The sequence below is a fragment of the Phocoena phocoena genome, chromosome 3, assembly GCF_963924675.1.
Source record: "Phocoena phocoena chromosome 3, mPhoPho1.1, whole genome shotgun sequence".
NCBI lineage: Eukaryota > Metazoa > Chordata > Mammalia > Artiodactyla > Phocoenidae > Phocoena > Phocoena phocoena.
The window spans coordinates 36135320-36155541 of record NC_089221.1 but is presented as its reverse complement, the minus strand read 5'-3'; the positions used below and the strand labels follow the sequence as shown (position 1 = coordinate 36155541).

General features: G+C 39.3%; 1 protein-coding gene across 2 annotated transcripts; it reads left to right on the top strand.

The window, feature by feature from the left end:
* Positions 1-372: 372 nt before the first annotated feature.
* Positions 373-18908, top strand: HMGCS1 (3-hydroxy-3-methylglutaryl-CoA synthase 1). Of its 2 annotated transcripts, XM_065875636.1 has the most exons (11): positions 373-584; positions 5540-5600; positions 10258-10715; positions 11040-11165; positions 11691-11855; positions 13020-13185; positions 14024-14194; positions 15079-15185; positions 16040-16165; positions 16388-16551; positions 17520-18908. In XM_065875636.1, the coding sequence occupies exons 3-11, from the start codon at positions 10268-10270 to the stop codon at positions 17607-17609; spliced, it is 1563 nt and encodes a 520-aa protein (XP_065731708.1). In that variant the 5' UTR covers positions 373-584; positions 5540-5600; positions 10258-10267; the 3' UTR covers positions 17610-18908. The 2 variants fall into 2 exon arrangements, with proteins under 2 accessions (XP_065731708.1, XP_065731709.1); XM_065875637.1 differs by lacking the exons at positions 373-584; positions 5540-5600; positions 11040-11165 and having other exon boundaries at positions 10268-10715; positions 17520-18049.
* The last annotated feature ends 1314 nt before the right edge of the window (positions 18909-20222 follow it).

Here is a 20222-nt window from a genome sequence, read left to right as displayed (position 1 = left end):
GTTAAGATTGAATTCAAATCAAGTATTTCAGAAATTTTACAGGTGAAGCCTAGCTCTGGTTGCTAGGCAACCTGACAGCCTCTTCAGCAGGGACCAACTTGCCTTCCACACTTGACCATCTCTCCCCAGTGGTGGGACGTGGAGGCCTCATTGGCTCACATCTCCTCTCACTGGGTTCCAATTGGCCGGAGAACCTCTCACTCCGCTCCCGTTGGCTCTCGCCGTCTCTTGCTGCTCTGTCATTGGTAGGCCGGCTCTCGGGCCACCACACGTCATTCTCTCACCCCATTTCCTCGGCCCTCCGGCTTTGACCCCGCCCTTCCAGCCACGAGGGAACACCCCAGCGAGTGCCCGCCTCTAGTTTCCTTCGGATTGGTTGAAACCGGACAGGGAGGCGGGCGCTACCGGCCTACTATGCCGGCCACGATTGGCTGCTAGGTCCATGGTCCCGCCTCCCACCGACTCCGGGCCGTGCCGGAGTCTGGTGGGTCGGCGGCTATAAAGCTGGTGGTGGAGGGGAGGCGCCGCGGATTGCATCTTCGTTGGTCGTTCCTTTTCCACGGCCACTGCCCGCTCACATTTCGGTGAGTGTCCCGAGTGGAGGAAGAAACCTGGGCTGCTGAGGCCCTGCGAGCAGGGTGAGGGCCCAGCGTATCCGTGTCCTTGACTAGGCCTGAAGGAGCTCCGGCTCCGTCAGGGTCTGGGCTGAGGCGTGGACCTAGCCCGGGAGGATGGGGCACCGTGAGCGGTGGCCGTGCACGGCGTCCCCTGTCAGGGACCTGGGGCCGACCGCGGTGGGTCCTAGGAGGGGCCGGGGCCACTGATGTGGGCAGGCGAGTCGCAGAGGGGAGAAGGAGAGAGGGCATTGAGGGCTAGGCTTCTGATGACATAGGAGCTGGAGGTGCCAGGGGAGTGGCTGTGACCGCCTTGAGGGGATGGGGGGGCCCACATGAGGGGGACGAGAAAGGAATTGGACTGTCAGGGTGTTCCCGGAGCCTTGGCTTAGGGGTGGACGCCGAAGGATGGGGAAGATCACGCTTAGATGGAGGCTTGTAGGTTGGCAGGGGGTGTGTCCTCCTGCCACAGATAGAGAGTTGCTGGGAGAAAGGGAAGTGGGCAGCATTACTCTTCGTCCCTAGCTCAGGTGCGAGACAGCATCACAACCGTGGTTTAACCTGGTTGAGTACTTTGAATTCTTGACTGCTTCGGTCTGTGCTTGCTTCAGGTATCACAGATTCCTGCTTCCCACCTTCCCGCCTCCATATTTTTAATGCCCGTTAAGATATATATATAGGTTTCCTCGGTGTTTTGAAATTCCGTATCTCCCTCCTGCCAGTAGCCTCAGGACCAACCAGACTTGCTATGATGATGTAATGGGCAGGCAAGCACAGGGTCTTTACCCACAATAGGTTTGGGTTGAACCAAGGACATTTCAAAGCTTGGTATATGGAGTCATTGAAAAACGTGTGTCCTGCCCTGACCAGTGGTAGAGAAAGAATTACTCTGACCCACCCTGGAGGAGAGAGAGATTTGGACAACAGGTAAAGTGAGGCTGGCCCGGCTGGTCATGCTCGCCCTGTGGCCTTGGTTTAGCGCATCACAGGCTTCTTTGCTCACCTCTGCTGCAACTCTGCCCTCCTGCTGATGCTCTTGCCAAACTGCTGCAGTGGATGATGTGTTCTGGCTGCTGCTGAGTAACATTTGCTCTGTTTCAGGCATGAATCATGAAAAACAATGGCAAGGTAAATGACAAGATTGAGACAAATGGAAGTGCCTGTATAGTTAGCAGCTATTTCCTTCTGAGGTGGAGTTTGGACTTTTATTGCACAGATTTGTTAGAAGGCTAATTGAAAGTCCTTAACCTGTATCTTTGCCAAATGGTTCTTTGCAGCTTGAGACATCTAAGCACTTTGTGTTCTTTATGTTTAAAATTTCAGTTATTTTTCTGTGGATACGGAGGGCAGGGATAGCATATCTTATGGGAAAGGAGGAAGACTTTCTTTTCTGTGTGTCTAAACTTTGTAGGTCTCTCTCCTAAGTTTGTAAGTTTGCCCGTAAATCAGTTCGAGTTTAGTTCAGTTCAATTCTAGTTTAGTCAGTAACCCTAGTTCTCAGAAGGTGTTTCCGACGGGGAGAGCTAAATGGTATTATGTTTAGGGCCATAGAAGGCCACGTCATCTGTTAGACTAATCCTGGGCCTTCTTTTTCATTTTGTTTTTTTCTTAAATACTCCTCCAGGGTGCTTTTACATCTTGTTTCTCTTAACTGTGGGATTGATTTTGAGATTTTTTTAATTGAGATTTTAGATAGCTTTTCTCACAGGAAATGCAAAACCCTGATATTGGTGTAATGTATGTTTCCTGGGTACCCTAGCATTATTTAAAACAGTAGTAAGTCAGTGGAACTGAATGCAGGGAGATGCACTGGGGTTGTGGATGGAGGAGCTTGATGGGCTATATATCAGAATCTCTATTTAGTTTCATTTGGAAAGGAATATAGAGTCATAATTTTATGCTGGGTTATTAAAAAAACCCAAATATCATAGAAGGGTGTGATATTTTTGTTTCTCAAGACATATAGATAAAAAAATGTTAGATTAAAAACATGTTACCCAATCTAATGGGAGGGTGGTAGGACTCAATTCCTAATAATTTAGTCAACCCTAAAAGCTTAGCTTGTGGTGATGTCCACTTGCTGTTAACTGAGTGTAGTGAGAGCAGTAGAGGAGAAGCTAATCTTCCAAAGCTCACAGGCTTCATCTTTGCAGGGTTCGTGGTTGGGGGTGTGCGCATTTGGGAATGGTTGTAAGACCGACACATGTTCTCTTCTGATTCCATTTGAACTCCTTACATTTTTCAAGGAATAATTGAAACCTACCATTTGCTTTGAACAGCAGCAGTAGAAAGCCAGTTTTCTTAAACTCCTGGACACTGTTTGGTGCTGCAGCTCATCTTAAAAGTGATAGTGAAAAGAACTCACTAATGAGGGCTGCTGCTATTGAGTACTTGAATCTAAAGGATTTTTCCTCTAATTATAACTCCAAATTCAGCCCCTCAAAAAATAGCAATTCTGTGTGCCCTTTACTCCAAGGCCTAAAAGGGATTTCAAAAGAATCAAAATATAGCCCTTCTCCCAATAGGAGTCTAAGTATCCAGTATTCTTAAGAAGACTGCCAATAACTAGTTCTCCATTGAGAGTAGAATATGAAGGCTTCAATGTAGGTGTGAATGACATACCTGCTGTAGGAGTGCAGGGCCCTGATTAGAAAGCTCTAGGAAACCTTCCTGGAAGAGGGAGCTTAAAACAGGACCTTGAAATATGAGTAGAATCTCAGATAAGCAGACCAGTCCCTCTGGGGGGAGGCAGGGTGTCTGTGATTTTTACTTAGGGAACTAGACCAGAGTTGTACAGGTGTGGGCAAGGCTTTCCTAACAGTAGTTTTGCTTGCTTGCTCCTAAGGAGGAAAGGCTCATTCTCAGTTAAAAAGGATTCCTGGATTTCTCTCCTGTAACAGTGAAAAAGATCAGCAGGTAACTGCTTGTGGTTTATCGTGTACCAAAATGTGTACTGGGTGAACTTCTCCGACCATTTGTTTGAATCAAGGCTAACGAGGGAGCCAGAAGGAGGAATTCAGAACACTGAATAAACCCCAGGAGAAAGTTGGTTGGCCCTAGGCAGTCTTATCATTCTTCAGTTTTAATCTTTGCCAAACTCGAAACGCCTATATTTCAGCTCAGGAGTCTCCTCCAAACATGCTTTGTGATAACCTGCCCGGTCGCTTGTGATTCATAAACTGCTCTCTGAGCCACGCTGCTTCCCTCTATCACTTGCTCTGAAAAGACCTTCTGTTAGAAATAAGCTGATGACCTGCTTGAGACTTTGGCACTGCTGTTTTAGTCAGGATAGAGAACGCTCCTAGCAATTGCAGAAGAGAATGGAAAGCCTAATCCCTTTCTGATTGACTCTTCCCCAAAGTGGCATTGATTGCTCCATTTCCTTTCCTGGACTCCAGGCCTCTCTTTCTCCTGAGAGCTTAAGTAGCATGGCAGTCCTCTGTGAATCTTCTTTCTTCTTCTGTCTTTCTTTGCTTTCTTTTGTGCGCTGGAGTTCTCTTTCTCCCTTCTCCCTCCTGCTCTCTCTGCCTTCCCACCTAACCTCCCTCCCCAGTTTAAATAATCAAAATTGAAAGAGGGAATATTGGCAGTTCAAGAGGAATGTCCTTGATGAAAATAGTGTCAAATGCATATGCAAATGTGTTTTCAAGAAGAAATATTATTAAGTTATTTAAATAGTCTCAACACTTAAGAAGGAATCATGTCCCTGCCTCCCCTCCACCAGTGAGAACTAGTCCCCGTGGAACGCTTAATTTGCAGATTACAAAGGGATAATTTGAGAGAATAAGGAACAAAAAGTTATTTTCTCAAAATGTATATATCATCCTGGAATCAGAGGTTTTTTGGAATATAGAAGTCTTTTCCCACAAACCTCAGGATCGATTTATGGGATGGGGGTGGTGAACTTAATGAAGGGAAAGGAACTAAGTCTCTAAGCTCTTAAATGATCTAATCGTGTAAAAGAAGTAAAGCTTTACTAAACAGCAGCTGAGGGTAGTCTCCAGTTAATCAGGCAAGGGTGGATGCTATATTCACCAACAATTAAATAGAGAGCAAAGGTAATTAATTGTTTGCGTTAAACAGGAACTGTTGTCTCAAGTAACAACCCTTCAAAACAGGTGGACTGAGGAAAATGCTCCAAAGCATTTTGTTTCCACATAATTTAAATGATGATAAAGCTTAATGCTCCTTGGTCTTGATATCAAATAACTACCTTTTTAACCAAGCACTAAGGGGAAAATCACTTTCTAAAAGGTTGGGGCAGGTGAAAGTGACCATGTTGAAAACTAGGAGTGTAAGATTAAATAAATGAAGATAATTAGGTCTTGCTAGAAAGATACATATTTTGTTTGAAAAATACTGAGAGCTAGGATAATAGTAAATGCTTTATATTATTCACATATTTTATCTTCTCAACCATCCTTCGCAATGAACTGCGAGGGCAGGTATTAGCTCCATTTTACAGATGAGGAAATTGAAGCTCAGAGAGGCACAAATTGTTCAAGTCACAAACTCCCAAGTGCAGAGCAAGCTCTTGGATGTGTAAGCGTCTTTACTCCAGAAATTTATTAGCCTAGTACAACTCATTCATATTCCTTTCCCCCAATTCTTGAAAACCCTAATTTAGTAAAGAAGACTGCAACTCTCCCAGCATCATATTTGGTTTAAAGCCTGAATCAGTGATAGAACTACTCACGTCAGTTCATTACCAGGACTGAACCTACCACTGTAAGAGCTAATAAGATAAGGAGAAAAATGTTTTATAAGCCTTAAGTACCATTTTTTCTAAGCAAAGTCAAACTCTGTTCTACATAATGTAATTGGACAAGGAAATGTTTCTTTGAACTCACTTTGAATTGGAGTCATTATTTGAATTTGTGTGGTGATTTATGACTTTAAAAGAAGTTCTTATTTGAAATTCCTAGTGCCTGAAGGAGGAAACAGAGTGACAGACCTGGAGACTGCCGTTCTTTATCCCTCACACAGGTATGGCATCCTGTCATGCTGCTAACGGAAAGTGCTCCTTTCTAATGGAAGGGGGAAATTTAATTTTTATCCTAAGACAAATAACCATTTGTGTACACCACACATTCTTAAAACCCATGCTAGGATTACACCTTGTCTTTAAACATTAGTTAATGCCATAATGCTTCAGGAGACTGATTTTGTGTTTATGAGACTAATGTTTAAAATCTAGAAACTAATCTTAAAAATAAGCGTTCACTCATAAGAGAAAAAAATCTAGATAATAAAATGTAACCGTATAAACTGCTTAGTCAGAAACAATCACAGGTAAGCATGTGTGCCAATAGTTTTTTCTGAATTACAACCTCGAAAGATATCCATCAGGGCTGTAGATTGAATGTTTATGTAAGATTGGACAGTGGTTACAAATGTGTTTGAACCAATAATCTAATTATTTGCAGCTATTGCTTTCTTGTATTACCATGGAGTTCCTCTTATGAATCTGCTTTTTTCATGCTTCAGTTTTATGATTTCCTATGGTTGTTAGTAATTTTAGATTAGAAGGTTAATAGGGTCTCATTTATTCAACATCCAGCTTCCATCATATGCCAAGCATTGGGCTGGGTACTAGGGACACAAAGACGAATGGGTACATTTCTTGTTTTCTAGAAGCGCCTTTCTAGTGCGAGGAGGCTGACTTTAAATAATAGCGGATAAACTTGGAATAGTTTTAAATAGCATCTTATCAAAGCTCGGATGTGCATTTTAGAAAGGTTAGCGTAGGACAGGGGAGAGATGGAGGCAGAGAGCTCAGTTAGGAGGCTCTGGGGACTGATGCCGAAGTCCCTCCCTGTCGAGCCCTGCGGAGCTAGGTAAGGGCTGCCCTTGCATCGGCATCCTCAGCTGATTTCTCTGCTTTTTTGCCTTTTTTTTTCTCTTTATCCTTTTCCTTTTCCAGTTGTCTTTCATTCACAGATTCAAAAGATTCTCAGGGGATCATATTGGTCCCTTTTGTGTCCTCCTATGCAGGAAGCATTCAGAAATTGTTAACAAGGCAAGGCTTCTATATTATCTTGCTTTGCCAACTCTGGAAGTAGGACCTGGACCTTCTTTTGTCCACCAATGGGGGTGAGCCTTCACTTTAGGAGAACAGACTTGGGAGTCTTCTGTTGGTACTTGTTGGAAGATAGCTTTGGAAGGTTTACAGAGTTCTGTGGTAAAAGTGTACCTTTCTTCTCCTTTTTAAAGATGAAATTTAAAAAGAATATTTACATCTTTTTATTGGAAATACAGAATCCCCATTATCCTGCTTAGATTTTTTTTTTAAATTGTGAACACAATGCTCTGAAAAATCATGAAGTACCTTTTTTATCAGCAAAAGATTAAGAATACATGCAGGTAATTTTTTAAACTGTCAGATGTTTAAACTGTATTCTATTTAGAAAATTTTTGTGATATTTAGAATAGTGAATTAACCAGAATATCCCATTCTTTGACTAAAGTTAATGCTATAATGTGAACATACCAGGTCTTTAGCTGGCCTTTTTTTCTTTTTTTTCTCTTTTTCTAATTTTTCTGGCCTACTTCAGAGAGCATTTGAGAGCACAACATAAGAGCACACAACAGGATAGTTAAAAGTAAAGATTATAGACCCTAAACTATATCAGTCTTTTTGTTGTTCAAAATGCCATGAAGAAAAAAAAAAAAAATGCCATGAAGGCAGTTACTCCCTGTATTAATTTCTCTCTTTTTTTCTACTTTTCTCACTCTCCCTCAATTTCAACCAAAAGGTAAATATTTCAAATTAGATGGTGTTTTACCAGGAATGTAATGAAAACATCTTGGCTGTCAAAAATCCTCAGAGAACGAGCAATATTGACTGAGTTAGACAATGTAAAAATGTTTTCCACATCAAGATCAGAGGCATGATTCACCTTCATGAGTCGCTTTGATGGGTATGGGCGATTTTAGTTTAGCTACCTTTTTTCCCCCTCAAACAAAACAAGTCATTTAACTCTAGGAGGCTTAAAAATAGAGTTACACCTTATTTAGTAAGTACCATATAGCAGTGACTGATCAGAGCTAGTTAAATTATGGTAAATATGGAGTAATTCTGGAATTAAAGCCTTCTTTCTGGCTTTTCATAAACTGGTTTATATCTCCAGAAGATTATATATATATTTGTCCATTTTATTTCCAACAGCACTGCAAGCTGTTGGGCCAGGCAGGGAAAATTATACTGTCCTCAGCATGTTTAGAGCAGTTTGAAGAGTTGAAAAGAATCTAAAGGTTAACCTTGTGGGAAAGGCTGGGAAGGTAGTTAATCCTACTGCCTCTGCTTTGGTGACTTAAAGGGTAGCATATAGGAGGGGTTCTTCTATAAGTATGTGGACTGTGTTTTTGTTTTTAACACTAGTTGAGTTTTTTTCTGTGGACTATGCAGAGGACTTTAACCTATTTTACTATAAACTTAGAATCTGCCTTATGACATATTAGATAGTCCCTTTATGTCTTCATTTCAACTTCAGTGTAGCAGAGTTTAGATTATCATAAAATTGATGGGTTTGCATGGAACAGGGGAAAGATAGGACAAAGTGGAGAGGTGCTTCTCTGTTCACTTGTGTATCTGACAGTGAGTGATTCTGTCAAGAAATAAAACAGTGGAGGCTAGAAATCTGAAGTCATCCTCAGTACTTCATCCTTTTCCTACTATCTAGTCAGTCACAATTTCTGCCAATTTTCTGCTTCCATATTTTTTTGAAGCTGTTCCTTTACTCTTCATGTAGTAATTGATGTAGTTAATGACCTACATCTCATTGGGCTTCTGTATCAGCTTCCTAACTCAGATCCATTCTCCACAGAGCACCAGTGACTGTGTAAAATGGTGACTCTCAAACTTTTCTGACTGTGACCCTCAGTAAGGAATCCACAGTTGCAACCCAGGATATGTGTGAATAATTGAGACAAAATTTTCATGAAAAATTCTTGTATTTAGAAGGAAGATTTTCTTAAGACCTTTGACTTAGATCTTGTGATTATATTTCCAGGTGCTTATTTTTCAGGTTTTAACATACTCATACCTTGATAACCTATGGGCTAAGTAAGGGTAGATCTCATGATTTAAGGACAGCTTCTCTGCTTTAGATATTTTCTCAAGATTTCAATAATTAGCAACGCACTATGGCAATAGTCTGTAATTTCATTATCCCTAATGCTACACCTGAGTTGGCAGAGTGGCAGAGGACAAATGACATAGATACAGGATTTGCCTTTTGTCAGTGGCAGAAGCAGCAAGAGTGTGGGGCTTTGGCTCTAACTCAGCAGCAGAGGTGCTGGGACCAGGAGCTCTGGCAGCCTCAGTAGGAATGTGAGCTCATGGGGTCTGAATAGTAACCACCTTCCTCCCCTTTGCTCCTCTAGCCCAGCCAACAAGTTGGTAACCATTTCCCTGTATTAAATCCTCCTCTGTTAGAAATATCTAGAATAATTTCTCTTTTTCTGATCGATACAACCTCTAAAGAAATTGAGGCTCTGATAGGTTATGTGACTTACCCATAGGCCATAGCAACACTCTTGAGTGGCTAGCACATTTTCTTTTTACTGTTGGTAAATAAATCTAGACACTAGTTTACAGTGTGGCAACAGTCCAACTTTTTAAGGCCCTTTTTAAAACAGAAAGGGTTGTTTTAAGAGGTGTTACCTAAGATGCCACACAAATAATGTGTGGATTTTCAGTTTTCAAATTTGAATCTGTTTTGGGGTTTTTTTGCCTGATTTAGAAGCTAAGTGATAACCTTGTGATTTTATGATCATTTATTGCCTATACACCAGCTGTAGAAAGTATAGAATATTGACTTTTGACTGTTATGGGTCCAGAAACTTGTCTTTGCTTTAAATTTTAATCATTTGGGTTCTGGGTGGAGGCTTCTTTGGAAAGCTGGGATTATAATAGCAGGGGCCTTGAGTAGATTGCTATGGTAGACTTGACAGTGTGGCTTTTCTACTTACTGGTATTGTTTAGATCAATAAAGACTGCAATATTGTTTGATCTAACAGTTTTAAAGTCCCATAAAGTCAATAGCTATGAATAATCAATATACCTATGATAAATGAGTGAATGACTTTTTAAAAACTTTTTGAGGGGCCAGGAATAGATCAGATACTTGACTTCTGATTTGTGGGCCTTATTACTAAATTGTCATTGTATTTTATCTTACAGTTCTTTACAACATAGAAGAATCTTATTTGAGTTTTCTCTACCTCTAATAATCATATTTTAAATCTAAATATATCCAGCTCTGAATAAAGTGCAAGCCTTTCTAAAAGATGATAATCTTTTTGTTTTGTTTGGCCTTGCCCTGGGGCATGCAGGATCTTAGTTCCCCGACCAGGGATTGAACCTGTGCCCCCTGCGGTGGAAGCGCGGAGTCTTAACCACTAGACCACCAGGGAAGTCCCTAAAAGATGATAATTTAAAATAATAATGGAGTTAATAATAACTCCAGTCATACTATAATTACTACTTTCACATATTAAAATTGACCCCCTAAGTAAACTAAACTTAGAAATTAATATTTTAGGTGATAATGAAAGTCTCAATGTTGATTTCTTAAGTTTGAACTTGACAGTCTGCAACCTATAATCTACAACAATGTTTTTTCTGTTTTTCTTTCTAAAGTTCTTTCACCATGCCTGGGTCACTTCCTTTGAACACAGAAGCCTGCTGGCCAAAAGATGTGGGGATTGTTGCCCTTGAGATCTATTTTCCTTCTCAATATGTTGATCAAGCAGAGTTGGAAAAATATGATGGTGTAGATGCTGGAAAGTATACTATTGGCCTGGGCCAGGCCAAGATGGGCTTCTGCACAGATAGAGAAGATATCAACTCTCTTTGCATGACTGTGGTCCAGAATCTTATGGAGAGAAATAGCCTTTCTTATGATTGCATTGGGCGGCTAGAAGTTGGAACAGAGACAATCATCGACAAATCAAAGTCAGTGAAGACGAATTTGATGCAGCTCTTTGAAGAGTCTGGGAATACAGATATAGAAGGGATAGACACAACTAATGCGTGCTATGGAGGCACAGCTGCTGTCTTCAATGCTGTTAACTGGATTGAGTCCAGCTCTTGGGATGGTATGTTACATATTATTCCAAAGAAACTTTCCTTGAAGGTGAAAACGCCCAAATGACCTTTAATTAATGCCATATGCACACTTACCAGTTATGCTTGTTTGAACATGTTCAGAAAGATAGCTATGACTTTCAGCTTATCTGAATTATGAGTTGGTTATCTTTATCATGTAGGACAAAATTATCTACCAAAATTTAGTCAGAATTTTTTTTTCTTTACCAAAGATGGGGAAAGGATATTCTGGGAAAATATAACAGATTCAGTTTATATGTATGATATTTAGAGTGTTGATCACATTCTTGTATATAATACAAAATATTTTTCAGGACGGTATGCCATGGTAGTTGCAGGGGATATTGCTGTGTACGCCACAGGAAATGCTCGACCTACAGGTGGAGTTGGAGCCGTTGCTATGCTAATTGGGCCTAATGCTCCTTTAATTTTTGAACGAGGTGAGTGTCTGGGAAAGCATTTTTTTAAATTTGTACAATATGCTGAGAAATTTGAAAATAAAAATAGAAGCTAGTACTTGGTGTTCATTAAATGCAGGCACTACCTGCTAAGTGCTTTATGTGTATTATCATATTTAGTCTTCATAGCAATTGTATGAGGTAAGTGATGTCATCCCCACTTTACAGAGGAGTAAAATGGGTTTAAGTTGGGTTTAAGTAATAACTGGGAGACATAACTTAGCCATAGTCATACAATAATTTGTTTTCAGTTCAGTAGAGCAGTTATGATCTGCTGGTTAGGTATATGAAACTTGCATAAAATGTTGTATATCAAAAGAGTCTTAGGCCTGTCCATGGATATTGTTATGCTTCATTTGAATTACATATTGGTTTCACCTTGTGACTTCTATTCTGTGAGTAGTGAGTTGACTAGATTAAAGGGAAGTTCCCAGATGATGCAATATGCTTACTAACATACATCAGAAAGCAGAGATACATGGACCTCTTTCTTTTTTGTTCTAATAGGACTCCGTGGGACACATATGCAACATGCCTATGACTTTTACAAGCCTGATATGCTTTCTGAATATCCTATAGTAGATGGAAAACTGTCCATTCAGTGCTACCTCAGTGCATTAGACCGCTGCTATTCTGTCTACCGCAAGAAGATCTATGCTCAGTGGCAGAAAGGTGGGCTTTATCTATGTTCCTCGGTTTTGGTATCTGTTGAGGGCAGTATAATGTGCCGACTGTCTTTAGTGAGAAACTACGTCCTGGGCATCCTTCATTTGTGTCTCCTTAAACCATTTCTTTCTCACCCACCAAATAGCATAGTTTTCCCATAGTTTCTGGGAATGTGTAATTTAACAGAACAGGTAAACTTTCCAAATGTAGTGTATTTCTATAAAAATACCTAGGATGACTTACCACCAGTAAGAAAATCAAAAGTAGGGTAAAAGAAAGTAACTTGAATTTTGTACATATTCTGAGAGAGGTATTCTCACAAGGTTTTAGTTTGCAACTGTGATCCAAAGAAAACTCTAATGAAAATAAATTATACCGAAGTGATCCCCCTGCCCACATAGTCTTTTTGCACTTGACCTGTGAATTCATACTTGCTTTTTTAGTGTCATCATCAGTCTCCATCTTTAACCCTGAGAAAGTTCTTGAGGTACTGAGAAGGACAGTATTCGAATTAATGCTATTAAAACACACCATATCATATAAAGTATGCTTTTTCCATAGTCCAACTTTGCTTTATAGGGTTTGTGAGAGAGGGGTAAAAAGAATATTCAATAACAGATATTAGGTGGCTTTGCATAAGAAGCATTCTTGAAGTATGTAAAATATCATACTGTTTGCCAGTATTTAACGATACGAAGATTTTCTAACTTTTTACCAGGACCCACAGTAAAACGTATCCTTTACATTGTATGTGCAGTTGAATGGAGACTAAAGTGTCATGAAATTTCCTGCCCACGCTGCGGGTTGTACAGTTTGCTATTTTCTACTCTAGTCTGTTTCATTAAAAACAAAACACAAACAAACAAACAAAAACCTCTGAATTATTAAGGTTAAAAAAATATATACTGGCCCTGACCCACTAAATTGATTACACAGCCCACTAATGGGTTGTGATAGTTCAGTTTGAAAACCAGTAATACAGTAGTGTATATTGTTCTATTTCTAGATGTCTTTTTGATAAACATTTCAAACTATAGAGATATTTCATTATACAGTGTACTTTTGGTTGCTGCTTAAAGATATAAAAACATCCCAGCCCTGTTCTAAAATCAAACTTCAAAAGTTAGTGGCTTAAATGAATTTCATAATTTCTTTGGATTTCTCTTTCAGAGGGAAATGATAGAGATTTCACCTTGAATGATTTTGGTTTCATGATCTTCCATTCACCCTATTGTAAACTGGTTCAGAAATCTGTCGCTCGGATGTTGCTGAATGACTTCCTTAATGACCAGAACAGAGATAAAAATAGTATCTATAGTGGCCTGGAAGCCTTTGGGTAAGAGGAATTATGATTTTTTCCCTTCTATGTGAGAGTATTTTTTATATCTGTGAAACCAATATTTGTACAGACATGAAAATTTTAGTCAAAAGAAGTCATCTTGTCTAACCTATTTATGTAATCACTGAAGAAGCTGAGTCCCAGAGAGGTGGTCGCTTACCTACATGAATTCTTTAGTCATTTCTACTCAGATTTTCTGATTTCCTCTTTTTAGATCTGTTGCCATTGTCACCATAATAATATAGCCCCACAAGTGTCTGTATTTATACAGCAGCCTCTTAACTCTTCTCCCTGCCTCTCCCGAGCCCCTGTGCCCATATCCATCCTGCACATAGCCACTGCTGACGTCTGCTTTCATACTCCTTCCACGTTTTCCCCACTTCTAGGGCCTCCTAGTATGCTATACCTGTTAAACTCATTCTGTTTCTCCTTTCCTGTCTCTCTTCTCCTTCTGATAAAATTCTATTCAACTTTTTAAGACTTGGCTCCCATAATGTGACTTTTCTAACTAAATGGACATTATTATGGACTTGAAATAGTAGTATATTCTGTTTGGTGATGACAGCTTTAGTGGGTTATTAACCCATTAGAATTATGTTGTTTTAATTTGATTTAAAAACCTTTCAGAAAAAAAAAAAAAAAAAAAAAAACCTTTCAGAAAAAGGACCATATATGTACAATTGTTATATCTTACCTAGCAATTAGCATACTGCTACTTGGTTTTTAATAAATGGGAAATCAGAATCATACACACTTATAGTTAGGTCCACTAAGTAATATAATAAAAATACAGTCTTTGAATAACGTAAGATTTTCTTTTTTCTAAATCTTTCAGGGATGTTAAGTTAGAAGATACCTACTTCGATAGAGATGTGGAAAAGGCATTTATGAAGGCTAGTTCAGAACTCTTCAATCAGAAAACAAAGGCATCTTTGCTTGTGTCAAATCAAAATGGAAATATGTACACATCCTCAGTGTATGGCTCCCTTGCTTCCGTTCTTGCACAGTAAGTATAAATTTCCGCTGATTCACTCCCCTCGTTCGGAGATGTTAGATTTCTAAGGCCAGATCTGGTGTCAGGCATGTTGGTGGCAGGTCGCAGAATGGTATTTTATTTCCAGGCTCTCTAGCCTGTTGTCTATTGACTTGAAGGAGATATGGGATGAGGGTACAATTATTCCAGAGTATTTAATTTCATACTTGCTTTCCTGACTATTGTTCTCATGGCCTTATTATTCTTTTTTTAAAAAAAAAAATTTATTTATTTATTATTTTTTGGCTGTGTTGGGTCTTTGTTGCTGCATACAGGCTTTCTCTAGTTGCGGTGAGTGGGGGCTACTTTTTGTTGCAGTGCGCAGGCTTCTCATTGCGGTGGCTTCTCTTGTTGCAGAGCGCGGGCTTTAGTAGTTGTGGCACATGGGCTCAGTAGCTGTGGCTTGCGGGCTCTAGAGCACAGGCTCAGTAGTTTTGGCACACGGGCTCAGTAGTTGTGGCTCGCGGGCTCTAGAGCACAGTCTCAGTAGTTGTGGCGCACGGGCTTAGTTGCTCCGCAGCATGTGGGATCTTCCCAGACCAGGGCTTGAACCCGTGTCCCCTGCATTGGCAGGTGAATTCTTAATCACTGCACCACCAGGGAAGTCCTGGTTTTATTATTCTTGACCTACAGTTGAACCCCAGTTGGCAAATAACTTACATTAGGACATGATAACTTTCAAAAACCCCATCATTCCCAGAGAGATGAGAATTCTTGTTTTCAGTCTGCTTACTGTAATAGTAAAGCTTTAGGTTAGATCCCTAGGCCTAGGATGAAATTTATTCCAACTCGTGGTTTTCCACCCATTGTAGTTGGATCAATTAAACTTTTTAATGTTTTTTTTCCCTCCTACACAGGTACTCACCTCAGCAACTGGCAGGAAAGAGGATTGGTGTGTTCTCTTACGGTTCTGGTTTAGCTGCCACTCTGTACTCCCTCAAAGTTACACAAGATGCCACACCAGGTAAATGCTGAGTCTTTCAACAAGAATGTCTTGAGAACCTACTGTGGTAAGGTTGACTTAGCAGGCTTCTCAAGTGAGTGCTTGAATCTGTCCCGTAGATCATTATGACACTTTAATCTTCATTACTTCTTTCAACATACTCTCCGAAAATCTGCCTTAACTGGGTAAAGGGCAGGATTATGTCTGAGTCAGAATATCTTTCCTTCCTTCCAAGTCAGAAAAAAATGTATAATCAGCTGAAACTTTTTTTTTCTAATGGCATAGTGTGACTTTTCCTTCTTTGTCAAGTAACTTTATTTTCTCTTTTATCTCATTTTTAAAGGATATGTAGCCAGGGGACGTAGGTAGAGAAAGGGAAGCATACCTGTTTAAGGCAGGTGGCTTTTGAGTCTTCACACCAATGATTGAGTCTGATCATATGAGTGCATAATACCAGGTCATTTCTTCTTGGTTGGTTTACTGAGTTGTCTAATGTTTATAAGGGTATGGTCATAGCTGTATTTAAGGACACTTTTGTGGCTTCCCTGAGCAGGGAGGAGCAAAAATATGGAGAAAAACTGATGGAAGACTTGGCATTACTCTAAAACTGTACTGTAGGTTGACTGTAGACAAGTTATTTATAGTTTCAAATCCCACCTATTTCCTAGCTTGTCTACTGGCTGATACGGAACAAACGTTTAGTGAGAGGTCAACGGAAGCTGTGCCAAATAAATAACAGCTTATCTTTTAACTAAAACAATAGCCAGTAGTTCTGAAAAAATGCAAAGTTGTTTTTTTCGTTTGGCAACATTTTGTTCAGGCTTTGGGGCATGCTATTTTTAGTCTTTTAATGTTGGAATTATTTGCTATTTTAGGGTCTGCTCTTGATAAAATAATAGCAAGCTTGTGTGATCTTAAATCAAGGCTTGACTCAAGAACTTGCGTGGCACCAGATGTCTTTGCTGAAAACATGAAGCTCCGAGAGGACACTCATCACTTGGGTAAAAATATTAAATTGTTAATACATACCCAGAAGCCTATTGGGGGGCTCTAATAGCATTCAACATGTGATGTATCAGATTAGTTCAGATATCTAGGCGGTATTTGGTACATACCTGATGTTGGTGAAAATTATGGGGAAATAGCAAATTTTATCGTTAGTTTTATTACCAGATGAGCTGTATGTCATAACTAATTTTTCACATTCTCCGCCTTTCCTTTAGTCAGCTATATTCCCCAGAGTTCAATAGACTCACTCTTTGAAGGAACATGGTATCTAGTTCGAGTAGATGAGAAGCACAGAAGAACTTACGCTCGGCGCCCCTCTCCGAGTGATGACACTTTGGATGAAGGCGTAGGGCTTGTGCATTCAAGCACAGCAACTGAGGTAAAGAAAGCTCATTGTGTTTGGTTCTGGGCTTTGACAGGGTAAGAAATTTCTATCCCCAGATCTTAGGGCTTAGGGGATCTAACTGAGATTTAGCAACTTAAAGGAATGTCAATAAAGCAGCGTGATTCAGAGCCAGGGCTCTGGTATTGGATTCTAGCTATGCCATTTTCCAGTTGTATAAAGTGCTTTGCAGTTAAATTATTAGCATTTTTAAGTGCACACTAAATACGAGGTTTTGTTAACAATACCAGAATTTAAAGGAAAACTGATCTAGAGAGAAGGCTCACCTGTGGTGTGTGTCTTGGTGAGAGATGAAGTAGGGGCAGGGTGTTGAGCCCCTCACATCCCTTCTCTCAGCCTACTGTCTAATCTGTCTCCAGTTGTCAAGAAGGAACAGAAAGAGCTATGATTTGAATTCCTATTACATGCTAGCCACTTTTTTCATTTTCTAATTAATTTAATTTAACTTTTAAATTTAATCCTTAAAAGAACCCCCTTGACTTAAATGATACTGTGCCCATTTCAGAGATGAGGCTGAAAAAAGTTAAATGGCTTAACCAGGATCAGAGCCAGCCTTCAAACTGAGGACTTTAAAAACTCTGAAGTTATTAATCTTATCCACTCATCACAAATTTGCTAAATGCATAGTCTTGCTCCTTGAGGTAGCAAGTCAAGACACAAGTGTTTGAGTTGCAAACACAAGATGTGACAAGTGAAATACTGGGTATGGTGGATCTCCGTGTCCTTCCTCTCACTTGCTACACGGATAATTGTATAATAAATTCACCATAAAGTAAAGAAGAGATATTTAGCTCCCTCCGTGAAAAGTTATATAGAATATATATTGAGCATAAGCCTCTCCAAAGTTGCCCTCTATCAGTTTTCCTGTTAGAACTTTAATTAGCAGCTTGACTCTTCCTTAAAGAAAACGCTAAGAGGCAACAACTTTTTTCTTTTGATTTTAGCATATTCCGAGCCCTGCTAAGAAAGTGCCAAGACTCCCTGCAACAGCAGCAGAACCTGAAGCAGCTGTCATCAGTAACGGGGAGCACTAATATACTTCTGTGAGGTGGAGGACTTCGGGGCGGGGGGTATGTATGGGAACGGTTGGGGGAATGGGTTGTCTGGGGACAATTTTAAAGGATTACATGTTGCTTAAATTTTTATGTGACTGACATGGAGCCTGGAAAATTATCGTGTTCTTGGGAAAGTCTCTTTGCTCAGTTTCCTAACATGCTTCCTGTTGTGGTTTAGCCAATGCTTAATGTACTCGAATGATGTTAAGGGCTCTGTAAAACTTCATACCCCTCTGGCCATTTGTATGCATGAAGCTTAGTTTTTAAATGTAGTGTGATGAATTGTGCACTTCTGGCAAAGAAAGCCACGGTACTAGTCTCCAATTTTAATTTTTTTAAACGTAAGAATTTTATACTTTGGACAAACAAGATTACTGAAAGTTCCTGTGGTTTTTGAAAAAAGTTTCTGGTTTAGGGAATATGGTCTTAATGAGATATGCACAAACCCTGTTTAAAAATGGCAAGACAGACATACTCTTTTTCTAGAATTTATGAATCCTAAAGAAGGAGAAGAGTTGGGACAGTTACACTAGTTCTAAAAACTGTTGCTTTAAATCCAGGCCAACAGTGATGCGTTACTGTAATGACCTCTGTGAACAGAGAGATGCTGGCATTGAGCAGACGTCTGGCATAGAAAACATGGATGTAACTCTAGGTCTGCTCCTGACTCAGTTCAAGGTGTATTTTGCGGAACAACATTGAGATGTTATTGGAGTTGTGTATGAGGAAGTTGGTGGTTGCAATCCTTCTTTGCACCTTATTTTGAAGAATAAATAAAACATTTTTATGTCTGCCTTTTAAAAATTTAAAACAAAAAGGAAGGATAGGGGCAGGGCATTATCATTAGGTTATTTCTGATGCTTCAGTGTTATAAATTCAACTTAAAGACTGACAACCGAAACTCATGTTGTAAGTATCCTTTTTGGTTTTTGTATCTGTTCAATGAAAATTAAAAGGTACAACCCGAAGTTTTTACATAGTATGACCAGCCAAAAAGTATCCCACTTCTCAAGGTCTGGAAGTAGGATATATAAAGCATTTTTTCAGACTTTCACCTTAAAAAAAAAAAAAAGAAAAAACCAACAAAAACCATCATGTGGAATAAATAAGAAGACTGGTTAGACAGTTTTGTAGATCTTTTTGGTGCTGAACTATGACATGAGCCTTATAGATTGTAAAATAGAGATAGTTGGAACTAATGTACAGAACTAAATTTTTTAAAATTTGCCATTGAATTCTGTGACGTTTCAGTTATCTAAAATAAACTTACACAAATATAAAATGTAAGTTTCAGATTGCAAGGTAATATGTAATGTAGTGTTTGTAAAATACTCTTTGTCTAATATTAACTAGCGGTGTTTTGATTTGTACAGTCATAATTTGTTAAAATGACTTCATTTTAACATCCACGGATGTAGATTAATAACTTAAGTTCAGATTTAAAGATTGGTGGGAAAATGGTGCATGTAATACTTCTGCAAGTATTGGGAGTTCGGTATGTTTTGAAAAGAGTAATTTAACTTTTGGGGTGTCAGGAAATGGGTTTTCTCAGAGTCCATTGCCGGCAATGGGCAGGTCTACTAATACTGGCACAGAGCATAAACTGTACACCTTATTAACAGTGAGGTGAGTAACTTTGAATAAAGTTTTAGAGAAATATTTCAGATATTTGAGTATTCTTTTTTCCCTCCTGAACTAACAGTTTAGGCAAGAAATCAGCTAATACGCTATTTTTAAATACAGTCATTCATTTCATTTCAGTCCATTAATTCACTAACTCATTAATTCATTATTCAAAAAATGTGCAGACCTAATATAAGCAAGGTACTCTGCTTCCATCAGAAATAAAGATTTACAAGATATATGGTCTTGCCTTCAAGGAGCTATTTGTCTAGTATGGAGGAATTTATACTGATGGTTTATCATTCTCATACTTCAAACAAAGAAATTAATTCCCAAATTGGGTGCTAAGCATGTGTGAATTTTGCTATAAATATTTATGAAGAGAGTTATTGTGTTTTCCTAAAAGCAACGTAAGATTAAGGGTTGGCAATTAAACACTAAAAGCACATTTTACAGCCAGTATAGAGCTGCCATCTAGAGCCTCCAGCCTGAGGGTCTCAGGTTGCTGGTGCTCCCAGAGGTTTTACAGAGAGAATTTCTGCATTGGCAGTAATATTGGACTAGATAATCTCAATCCCTGTGAACTCTTAGGACTGTATGAATTGGGAATTAAACCAGATTATTTTCTAGTACTGATCAGCTATTTTATAATGCTGTCATGTCTAGATTCAATATTTAGTAATAATTTCTTTTATTTTCTGGGCCAGTCTCCAATATCTCTGGGTCATTTAGAAGATTTGGCCAATGTTCTCTAATTCTACAAATTCTAGGATCCTGATTAATATGGCCTTAAGAATTCTATCCTTCCCCTCCTCCTTTTTGGAATTTGTGCACTTTTATTTTTCACCTTCTGGGTTTTGTTTACTTCATGAACAGTGATGAGTATGTTTCAGATTAAGGCTGACAACTCAAACAGATGCAACAGCTCCTTTTGGCCCTCCTGTGGCTTAGTTGAAACACTTTATCTCT

Bases quoted from the DNA above. Each gene is read 5' to 3' on its own strand.
- HMGCS1 (XM_065875636.1), top strand. From the start codon at position 10,268: ATGCCTGGGTCACTTCCTTTGAACACAGAAGCCTGCTGGCCAAAAGAT. The intron at 11,856-13,019 runs GTGGGCTTTATC...TTTCTCTTTCAG, and splicing joins CTATGCTCAGTGGCAGAAAG to AGGGAAATGATAGAGATTTC. The intron at 14,195-15,078 runs GTAAGTATAAAT...CCTCCTACACAG, and splicing joins CTTGCTTCCGTTCTTGCACA to GTACTCACCTCAGCAACTGG.